The 12,561-nt window shown below is 32.2% G+C and overlaps 1 protein-coding gene across 1 annotated transcript in view; it reads right to left on the minus strand.

Annotated features, from left to right (window-relative positions):
• The window catches only part of LOC131852969 (alpha-mannosidase 2), a 71,729-nt gene that overhangs the window by 4,864 nt on the left and 54,304 nt on the right, over positions 1–12,561 (minus strand). Inside the window, exons 5-7 of the mRNA XM_059203728.1 lie at positions 4,243–4,335; positions 513–707; positions 54–165 (exon numbers count right to left, since the gene is read on the minus strand). Of these exons, the coding sequence (XP_059059711.1) occupies positions 54–165; positions 513–707; positions 4,243–4,335 (400 nt within the window). The remainder of the gene's footprint in view (positions 1–53; positions 166–512; positions 708–4,242; positions 4,336–12,561) is intronic.

A 12,561-nucleotide genomic window follows, 5' to 3' on the forward strand; every position in this document is an offset into this window, starting at 1 on the left:
CTACCTGAGATACTGAAAAAATATTAGCTTTGTGTAACTCCACTTTTTGTTACCTTCTATAAATTGATCGACCAACGCGTAGATATGGGTACAAGCTTCATCTGGCATAACCCATCCGCCACTTGTAATTTCAAGTCGGCCTTCTTTTATAAGTTTTTTCAGAGCCTGCAAACAATATAAATAAATACCCGCTTAACACTTTTGAAATCATTATGTGTAATATAGTGATTAGTATAGGACGGGAGGTACGAGTGATGCATAGACAAGCGTGTCTATTAGTAGAGTCCGCTAACAGTTAGTGTGTGTCAGTCCATCAATCCTATTTTTTTAATTGAATGCTGTCACTTTGCAGCTGTTAGAATCTTTAATTGTATTAATATTTTCATCATAACACGTTTTAATAAAAAAAAGGAAATAATCTAGTAAATTTATCATGAATATTATCTCCACTATACAAATATTTTACATCGTAAAATCTGCAACATCGTATATTATAAAAACAAAATTGTCACCTTTTGCTTCACGGGGTGCGACCTCTCCCACCAAGCATTAAGAAATGAGATCTCGGTCCAAATAAATGTCATATTTGGGTACTGATTGAGCTTTTGTATGATGTTGTTGATAATGTTCTTCGTCTTCCATTCAAAGTACTGTTCGAAAGTTTTCAGCCATCCTGGATCATTGTGAGAGTGAGGGACGACGATTACCTACAATATGTTAATTAAATTAAGTAAATGAACGGGATTTAATAGGTCGGGCAGCTATCCATAGGTGTCAAATAAATATAACAGATAAAAGATATCAAATTAAAATTACGACGCATCCGAAATTCTTCACAGAATTAAAAATACATTAAATGTAGGTACCTAATTTTGAATTCTAATTATGCAAAACTTATTTGATATTGGTAAAATGCAAAACTTTTAAAAAGGACGCCTAATATTCAGTGTCCTGAATTATAAGCGTAACAGAATACACCGTCAAAGTAATAAACTCATATACTAGCAGGTGTGCCCTTTTTGAGATACGAGTTATTAGCATGACAAAGGCTGCCTATGTATTGTATAATAACATTATAGACACTCGACACAGAACGGGAAGAGCAAGTAGGGTTCATGCATGAGATTACCTAAGTGCCAATTATAGGAAAATCGTGATGGTCGTGGCTCAAATATTTGTATCGGTTTTAAAGAATTCAGATAGATTTTGGGAACAACATGATTCGTAATCCGCCACGTTTGAATCGAAAATGCTCCGTGAAATGTGAACAATTTGGTATTACGTTCATTACAACGGTATTACCATAGACCTAAATTGAGGTAGGCGACACAATTAATTGAACTTTGTGAAAACTTTTCAACAGCAATATGTTCAACTGTCAAAAAGGATTCTGAATTTGACAGTATATTTTTGCGTGGATATTACGCGATGTATTCGTCAAAATGAATTCGGTGTTCCCTTTGCAATCCAGAGAGTTCATTTCTGCGTTGAAGTTCAGATTGATAGTCAGTTCTTTTGTCTGTTGGATAAAATGGACGGATCAATCTTTTTCATTTATAACTACTGCATGCCACTGCAGGCAATTTCCGCGTCAAATACAGCCCATGTTAGCCCATACACAGAGGCATATTTCTATAGGAGAATTCGAGTTTTTTTATTTTATTTATCAGATAGTGTTTTAGAATATACTTTTCAAATAAAATCGAATTATTTTCTCTATAGCTATTATCATAAAAGCGATTTCTTTGAACTTTACGTGAAATTAATTGTCTTCCGCGGGTACCCTTGTAATTGGCTTGTACATCAGCCAAATTACTTCTGCTCTCTAGTTGTTATAAATATAATTAACAAGCAATAATAAGCTGTAGATTTAACTTAATAAATAAATAAAATACAAGGCCCTTATTTAATCCTGTATAATTTTCCATAATATTCTTTATACGTAATTTCATGTAGAATCTTGGAATAAAAATTTCACAGTAATAGGCGCTTTTGCGCTTAGGTTAGGTTGCAGGAGTAATATAATGTAACGTTAAAACACTGCATAATGCATAATCTTTTTTAAAGAAGCAAACGGCGAGTCATTCTTTCATTTTTAAAATGCGACTATGCAGTCCTCGTTAATAATTAATAGTAAAAGATGACTCGCAGAATAAAATATAGTATAACACACTAGTGAGACTTAAGAAAAACATGAAATAAAACCTCTTCGATAGCGTGGTATTAGTAGTAATACCGTCCTATTATGGGAAAAACCCAATGTTTTGCATGTAGTTTAGCCTCAAGACAATGTAATGGAAAATTCAACCATGATTACCATGGCGTCCCAAGTACATTCACAAAGAATTTCGGGTCGTGTCCTGTGAAAAAACCGCAGACGCGTTTGGGATCAAAAGAGCTACAAAGCGAAATGGAAGTGTTATTAGTCGCCGGCGGTACAATGTAAACAAACGACGAATTTGTGTTCATTACATCTGAGAAAGCAAATGTTTTAAAGTTTATTATGTCGATTACAATGCAGACATTTTGTTACGCTAAATTAAGTGATTTAGTTGATTTGATGGAAACAAAAAACAAATCGAAAACGCATAATTTATATCATTTTTATATTATCTTTTTTTAGTAGTAATAATAGTTATGTATCTTTAGCACTGTTATGTCAGATGATGTAGTGAGAGGTATAGGCATCACCTGTCGACATCGTGGTGAATGCCTGTCATAACATGTCCAGATTTCGCTGGGTGTACCACGTTTAAATTCGGATAGAACTGGGAACGAGACTATCGTCGTCGTTGTGTTTTAATTCCGACTAGATTTCAATTCACATTTCTTTTTATATTTAACTCGACTTACTAAACTATTAGAACACTACGTCCTCGATGTTACTGTTATTGTTATAATTGATTACTTTACATATGAGCATACTACCTATGCTATTATCGTATATCACTGTTACATTTTATGTCCTATGATGTTTCAAACATACAATTTAAATGTTGAATAATTTAAAGCCGCAGTAATGTTAAAGTTTTCATGAGTTTTGAGTGCTCGCTGAAAATCAGTCCCGTATGCAGATGCACTCACCGCCGGTGTGTTTTATATCAGCACCAGCTGATGCAACTCGAGTAGCCAACATTGTATATGCATTGTATTTTGTTTATTGTATTTCAAATTGTTCATATCTGTTCGTAAATTCTATTATATATTTAATTTACAGAACCGCTATTTTAGACAATTTTAAATTATTTAACTTATATCGAAACAATCTGTACTAATTTATATTTTTTTAGATAAAAATTTAAATAGGTAGATAATATTTATCTTTACAGTACATTTAATTTTAGATGTAATATAAATATATAAGTGTGTAACTGATTAAGAAGCCAACACGGAACTAATATGCTCACTAGTCACTACCTTATCTCTTAAATACATAAAGAGAAGAAGAAAATGTTGAAAATAGCGGTTTAAATACCTAACTTTTAGACCACATATGTTATGGGTTTTCTAACTGTTCCACTCTAAAATACTATTGGTCAATATAAATTTATACACATTAATGGGAGTATCTATATAAATTGACACACAGTTTCCTTTACTGAATTTGTGGTAACGGAAACACAGATCAAAAAACAAATTGAGGGAGACGAGTCGGCAGACAGCGCTAGACTCGCCACCTGACATGTTATTTCAAATATTTTCGGCAAAACTCGGGCATGTCAAATATTACGTTCGTAACAATTTTGATAGTTGCCAATGGAATCAAACTTGATTATATGAACGCGCATCTCTCAACTAATCGGGCTGATTTCTCAATTAAAGCATAGAAATCTTTTATTATATTGTAGTATCACCATTCACCTGATGGTAAGAGGCAATCATTATAGGACATCAGGTTATTATGTTATCCATTCGGTGACACCCCGGCGTTTCTATTGTGGAGGATTAAGAACTCATGCCTCTATAATCTGTAATTTTACAGCCATAAGGCAGTCATTTCACCCTTAAAAGGAAATACACCTTACAAAGGACACTTACTTACTTGGCAGCTGAAAAGGGTGTGACAAAAGTACAAAGACTTTATACAAAGTCTACCTTTAAACAAGGTAAAAATCCATTAGATGCCCTTTTCACTTCATTATAGCGTCATTAAAATATACTATACTAGTAGCAATATTAGGTAGTGGTTGGCAGTTGGTAACACTATGACCTAGTGCTACAATAGTTCTTAACTTATTTTACCTTCAATCGCGGCCGACGATTATCATTCCGGATCTTCTCGTAGCGCTCTTCGAATGACTGCTCCCAGAATTCTTTTGTTCTCAACCAACTGGGCTGTAAATATATATGTATATTTTTATATCATGATCGTATTGTTCATAGACAGATCTACTTTGTCAAAATAACAATTTATGGCTTAGATATACATACATACATATGTGGAAAATGTATGAATTTATGTTTACTTATAATAATACTGTAAAACGTAACAAGACGAAAAACTTCGTTTCTGTGTTAAGATTTCGCAGGAAACGATAATAATAATAAAATGGGACAATCCACATAGCGCCATCTAACTCAAAAATTCATTTTTTTTTAAATCATCCACAATATATACATATACAACACCCAGACCAATGCAAAGAATCACACTCACAAATGTTTGCAATTGCACAATCTTGCGAGAAATCGAACCTAAAAGCATCCGACGTAAAGCGTATTGCTAAACCGCTAGACCAACGAAGTCGTTGAAATGTTATAAAATACCTATACAATAGTGAAATTATTAACTTAGTGAATATTTCAATAAGCTGGCCAAGTATTAAGAAAATCTTAATTAATATTATAAATATGAAAGTTTGTAATTATGTACAATTGTTACTATTTCACGCAAAAACTACTAAACGGATTTTGAAGAAACTGTACACCTTATGTACTGCTTATGCACCAGAATAACACATAGCCTATTTTTTACACATCTAGTAATATATAATATATAATTGTACACATATTTTATTTTTAGTCATTGGTTATCACAGAACACGGGCACTGCTAGTCAGTAAAACTCCTGAAACGAAATCCTACAGTTTACACATAATTCGAAACTATATCTGACAATCATACACATACATATGTAAGTTTATACTATACTACAAAGGACAACAATGGGAAAGCTTTTCAGTCAGTCCCACACATTGCGAAGTTATAACGGTTGCACAGTAACTTGATAGCTCAGATTTTCGTATTGTTCATGTTTGTGGTACCATAGCCTTTACTATATTCTATATACATATATCCTTAATACTATAACTTCATATGGGGTTTTTTGCCATAATTTGAAACAGTGTACATAAAATTAGCTACCCCTTTTTACATTCATGAAACATTTATGTAAATAAATAGATGAGATAATCTTTTATGTACATACTTCATAATAAATACAGTATAGTTATTCTTATTTTATTATATACGAGCTACCCGCCACAGCTTGGCACGGATGTACACGTATCATTATCATTATTATTATTACTTGTATAATATAAAGTCGCTGTCGCTGTCTGTTCCTACGAATGCTTAAATCTTTAAAACTAGACAACGGCCTTTGAAGCGGTTTTAATATAATAGATAGAGTGATTTTAGAGGAAGTTTTATATATATAATACATGTACACCCGTGCGAAGCCGGAGCGAGTAGCTGGATATACGTATAAATATTCCTCTATACATATAATTCCTCTTGAATTACTCTATCTATTGCTAAACACTGCATTAAAATCCGTTGCGTAGTTTAAAAGATCTAAGTAAAAGGAGCGGAATTAACTTCATTTTATACGTAGTATATATAAATGTAATAATGAATAGAAAGTTGTGTTTTACTATAATGTAAATAAAAATTGAGAATACATCTTGAAATGAAATGAATTAATAATTAATAACAAAGCACGGGCAGAATAGTTTTGCAAACTTACTAAAGGAACAGAATGTAACTTTTCAGACTTATTTATTAAAAACCCACTCTCTTAAGGAGAACTTTGACTGCTTGAAATGCTTCATTCCTTTTCAAAGACATTGAAATAGTGCAGTTCCTTTGAAATATTCATATTTATATTTTATTAAATTAGTAAATGCATAAATTCATTGGAAATGGAAAGCTGAAAAAATGAATCATTACTATGTATTAATTAAAACGTCCGTATTTTTAAGTTACCCTTTTATTACTCAACTAGCTTCCCGCCCGCGGCGTCGCTCGCGTGGACTATAGGTTATCACGCGTTTAAAGATACGTGCTCAGTAGTGGGATGTTATATAGCTACTTTTTAACCAGAAATTGAAGCCGTATTCGTATATCGGTATTATTGATATATGAGCTAGTTGCCTAGCTGCCGGACCGATGATAATTGTTGCTACAATTGAATTGTCCTTCAATGCCTTAATAAGCAGCCTCGTCCCATGTTCGGTGGGCTTAAATTTTTCAAAAGCATGATCGGAATTCCGATTTTTAAAGTCAATTGGTGTGGTGGCAGTCCAGAGGTTTAGTAAACTTATTAATGCCGGTAATAACTGATAACTAATAGGTATTAGCCACGGTGTCGGTTACATTGTAATTTTTGTTTATTTCGTTAACAGTACCATTCCTAAGTAACACACTATGACCCTAAAAATTAAGCAAAAAAAACCTTTTTGGAGCAAATTCGATGTCAAGGTAGACGGCATCTATAAAAAATTCTAAATTATGGGCGATTTGACATAAGGACATCCAGAAAGATATCACAATTTTTGTTTAAATTTGGAATGGGAAAAACTCCTTCCCCAAGTTTGAACAGTTGTTGTAGAAAATCACTATCTGTAATTCTTGAAGATGAGCTCTCATATTCGTCCGTAATTTTAAACTTTCAATTAAAGACCATAAGAGTGTACGCATACTGTAGGTAATGCTTAATGACAGGGAGTCTGTCGGAAATCTCCAGCAAACACAAAAGTAATCCCGCCTATGAGAGCAGAGGTATTTCTAAGATCTTTTAAGGTACTATCCACGGCCTCTATAGGTGCTCTATGGCTCATGGTGCATTCATCACACAAAGGCATTTTGTAGTAATTTACCAATAGGCCCATTTTTGTGGATAGAACATGTAGATTGTTGCTCAAGATTTACGGATAGCGGATGTTTAAAAGTAGAATGAGCAGTTTTTCCATCCTTTAAGAGAGGTGCAGCAATTCCTGACGGAGTAACTGCTACCGCTATCTTCCCTGATCATCTTATTTTAGCAAGTATCCCCTCTCGTACCCCAGTTACCCCCCCCCCACATCGCTACACTGCATACATTTGATTTAAAGCTCGAAAGGGTTTTTTTTAATACTTACATTTTTAAATACATGATATCTTTCGAATGGAATGTCCAAATTGAATCATTCAAAAAGTTATATAAAAATATTGAACCAGTCGTGAATATAAAGTTCAAGTGAATTTATTTTGATAAGGATTAATAGCAAGATACAAATAAAAGGCTTATTCTAGCAGCGGCATTTCAATTAAATTTATAAATTAAACACACTTATTGTGACATAACTATAAGACATGCTGTCGCGGCACTTTTGTAGACAATGATGTGTTCAACAAAGTCGTGGTACATCATTTTATTCTATCATCAATACTTTTTACAGCGCACGGGTGTTAGGTATTTTTTGTTTAGTTTATCACACTTTGGGTACTAACTCCAATAATAATGTATATTGGAGTTAGAAAGGATCCCTATTTTATTTGTAAATATAATATAGCCTAGTTACTCAGGGATAGTGTAGCTTCCTAGTGAAGAAAGAATTTTTCAAATCGGTCCAGTAGTTTCGAAGCCTATTCAATACAAAGATATATACACACAAAAATATAAATCTTTTCTCTTTATAATATTAGTATAGATATAGATTGTTTGTCAAAAAGGTCGAACGCTCTCGAAAGTCTTGCATCAACAGCCAAATATTGTATGACGCTCGCGCTCGAGCCCTACGCCTGTTTATGGTGTAGGCGATTCGCACACATAAATACAGTTTCATAAATTTATTTACAAATATTTATTACATGCAATTATTTAATATTTTATTTAATAATAATAACCTTAATTATATACTATATACAGCAATACATTATACTTATACATAAATATATACGTAATATTTATTTACACCTTATCAATATTAAACCGTACCGGTTCGTCTAATACAATTGCAGCGTGCAGTGCTTATTACCGTATTTCATGTATAATTTTGGTGTCTCTATACCGATTTATATGATTCTTTTTTTATTGAATAGGTATATATGAGTCAACCATTTCCGTCATACAGGATTTCTGTGTAGCTTTAACCATTAAATATGCACACGCGACGGAAGCTTAAAAATGAAGTAACTTCTCCCGTTTACCTAACATTTCCCTTCACTGCTTTGCTCCTATTGATCCTAGCGTGATAAAAAGTATACTATAACCTGCCCAGGAGTATGAAGAATAATTGTACCAAGTTTCTTTAAAATCCGTCGAGTAGTTTTTGTTTCTATAACGAACATACAGACAGACAGACAGACAAAAATTTTACTGATTGCATTTTTGGCATCAGTATTAATCACTAATCACCCCTGATAGTTATTTTGGAAATAGATTCTATGTACAGAATTGATCTCTCTACTAATTTATTATAAGTATAGATGACACAATATGAAAACAAATGAATATCTTTACGTTGGAAATAAACACAATACATTCTTAAATATAAAAAGAGGTTAACATATAACCATATACAGATATTCATAGTGTATAATAAGTTATTTAATATTAAGTTAAAAGTCGCTGGTTCAAACCCTACACGATGTAAAAAATCGAGTATGTCTGCGTACAGTACATTATATATTATGTACGCATGACCAAAAAACAAAGATAAAATATTCAAATAAACGTACATATATGTCTATCAATAGTCTAGCGTATAGTACATATATACATATATGTAAGCTCTGCTTGGTTTGGGATTAGACGATGTGCGATATACTCATCGTTATTTCTATATAGTTGTATATGTACATATATATACTAGTTACAATTTCGTCTGCATAACACTTACATGACATTTATATTTCGTCTAATTTACCTAATATCTTTTAAAATTATAGCCTGTGTTATTCTGATGTATAAGCTATATTACTGTAAAATTTCATCAAAATCCGTTCAGTAGTTTTTGCGTGAAAGAGTAACAAACATCCATCCATCATCTGTTCATCATCATCTATTCACAAACCTTCGCGTTTCTAATATTATTAAGATAAGATATATGGATATATAAACAGAGAAGATACAGAAACTGCCACCTATCATGTTACCTTAATACTTAACACTAGGTGGGGCTTTGTATACATTAGTAATTGGTATACAAGGAAAATTTTGCGAATATACTGTCACGTCAATATAGTTATGGTCGTTGCACTCAACAAAATCAATTATGATATTGTTATAAACACAGTTTCAAATCAGTCGATAGGTATCAGACATCGCTTTAATTTAAAATCTGGACAGTATTTGATCGCTCATTAATGTGAATGAAGCCATTTACGATACAAATTTCATATTAAATCATACCGCTAATTTGAAATGAGATATTCTATTTATAATATTAACGAGAGCTATCATTTTTTATATAACATTAATTATGTATTAAACAAGTAATTGCAAAATTAATACTCCGTAGTAACGTCATTTTTGCCACGAATATCAATTACCTATAAAGAAAATAAATAAAAATGGAATGTTCAAATAAATTTTATTTCTGAATAACAAACGTGAATGGTGCCTTTGAGCAAGTAATCACTACGTTTTTAATGGCGCGACGAAATAGAAGTCAGACGTTCTTTGAGGTATTAAATTTATTTCACATTCACATAAATTCAACAAGTTTTAACACCTATTTGATATAAATAGAAGAAGAACGCTGTATTTGCGTTCAGTATTTGTAGGATACATGTTACGTCAATGCGACATAGCACCTAAGAACAATAACTACATAGCACGGTCGATATCACCGAGGAATCCCGATCGCGACTGATATCAGAACATTAACATGACGTTGTATAAAAATGGGCACCATTATTATGAGAACCATACCAATTGGATCTTTATTTTATAATGATTTAAAAAATAATAGATAGCACAGTTTAATGTAAAATAGTCTTATACTTTTATTCAGGAAGGCGTGCCTGCACATGAGGCCAGAATCTATGATAAATGTGTTGATTGATCATAACATGACGACCTCGGTGGTCCAGCGGTTTATCACACCGATTTACTTAGATCACGGGTTCGATACCTCGAAGGTGGAAACATTTGTATTCATTAGTATGATTGTTCGTATCGGTCTGGTGGTTTTCTATGTGTATTATGTATGTATGTATTTACAAAAAATATATCTAAGTATTTATAATTATAGGTTGTCTAATACCCATAACACAATCTCTGCTTACCGTAGGACTAGATGGCGCTGTGTAAATTGTCCAGGGTTATTTATTTAACATTGTAAAAAAATGCGAAAATTGACTGTGTTAAGATTTCACGTAAAAACGGTTCATTAAATTATCACCGAATATAATAATAATCTACACTGTTCCCTCTCATCAGATCTAAGCGAAACAGAGCTTGTGTTAGGTAGACAACTGATATAATTATTTTAATACATTTTTTAAATACATAACAATAACTACACAACCCGGTCGATACCATCGAAGAGCACCGGCCCCTACTGATATCAGAACAATTAACACGACGTTTTATAGTGAGCACCATCATTATTAGAACGAAGCTAATTGGATGTATGTAACAACCTGCTAATGATTCTAAAAAAGAAAAGACTGCACAGTTTCACATAAAACCGTTTTATTTTCTGCAAGGGGTGTCTGAGGATAAATTCACAATAAATATATATATACATAAAAAAGACGGATCACAATACAGACAATCATAATTATTAAAATAAATATGTACTTGTAACGTGCGGGAATCAAACGCGTGACTATCGGAAATAAAGCGATGTGCTAAATCGCTGGACCACAGAGTAAATTAGTTTGCACTATATAAGTGGTAGTTAGTATTCATTAAGAGAAAAAAATACGCAGTTTGCAAAAGAACAGTTGTACAAATACATTATTTATTTTTTTAATAAAACTAATAGCTTAGTTATTGTCTCTATTTTTCATTATTCTTCATTATGACTGTGACAGTAGAATGCAAGATAAATTAGCACATTCAATAGTTAAAAAATAATTTAGTTAAGAAAAAAATATGTGTATGTGTATTATAGAACTAAGGTATTTAATCATTTAACCTCATCAAAGTCAATAACATATCTTCACTTTAATATATTTTATTTCTTAATAATACTCGTACATGATGCCTGAATTATAGATGGTTTATTTTTATTGTTTATGTTTATCATCAATAGATGTCGATCTACAATTAAACCTTACAAACTATTGTGAAATTGTATAAATTTCTATAGTACTATTAAAAAAAGTCCCACTACAATCGGAGTTCACCGGCAAACTCGTTTCAAGTTCCTCTCTCCATTGAAACGAGGGCATTATAAATAAATTTTAGTTATACTGTACACTACACGTATGAATACATTCCATGCATGAATATAGCTCGTTACAATTTGCTTCGTATCTTCTTTCTTGCTTTCAGGAGCAAACAATTACCAACGGAGATGCGGCTTCCGTCTTCAAGACGTCGTCGCTCCTAATTTTTCTACGACCATTTCCTTCCTCGATTATAAAGCTTTCATTTTAAGAAAATAATTGCTTTTCACATTGTCGTAATCCCTGTACCTTACTCACAGGTATTATTTCCCTTACTATGAAATAGCCTTGTGTAATTAAAACAGAGAAATTGTTTCCACCATTGTAGTTAATTAAAGTATTTTATTACACGCAGCGATATGAAATAACGAAATGAAAATTTCAATATGCCGATTGTAAAACAAAATATTTACATTTAAAATAAAAACATTGGATCCGTGAAATGAATCTTTTGATGGAAATGAATTATTTGATATTGCAATACTGCTGCAAATATATGTAATTGGATTGAAGTATGATCTCTGCAGCCGTCTACTTTTTTTTGGTTTTTAACCATGTATCCAATATTTAATCCGATGAATACACGAAATTTATTTAAGAGTTGCGGTATATATTTACACTTGCATAATCTACGTACAGTTTTTATTATGGATATTCGCTATCCAACAAAATAAAATAATATTTCTGCTAAATATTCGTTTATACCAAGCCATACCAATATTATAAATGGGAAAGTATATGTCTGATTGTTACTTTTTCATAACTGGATTAACTGATCTTATGTGAAGATAGATCAGAAGATAGATATAGGAATTGTATTTATATAAAATACAGAGTAGTCTTTTAATATAGAAAAGTACCAGTAGATACTAGGTTATTCCTGACTTATCTTACACATAGTGGCATATATACAGACATTTCAGTGGACTTGATATAACCTAGAAACAACGGTCCTTA

This window comes from Achroia grisella, unplaced genomic scaffold (genome assembly GCF_030625045.1).
Source record: "Achroia grisella isolate CSIRO2021 unplaced genomic scaffold, CSIRO_AGI_Agris_v1 utg874, whole genome shotgun sequence".
Taxonomy (NCBI): Eukaryota; Metazoa; Arthropoda; class Insecta; order Lepidoptera; family Pyralidae; genus Achroia; species Achroia grisella.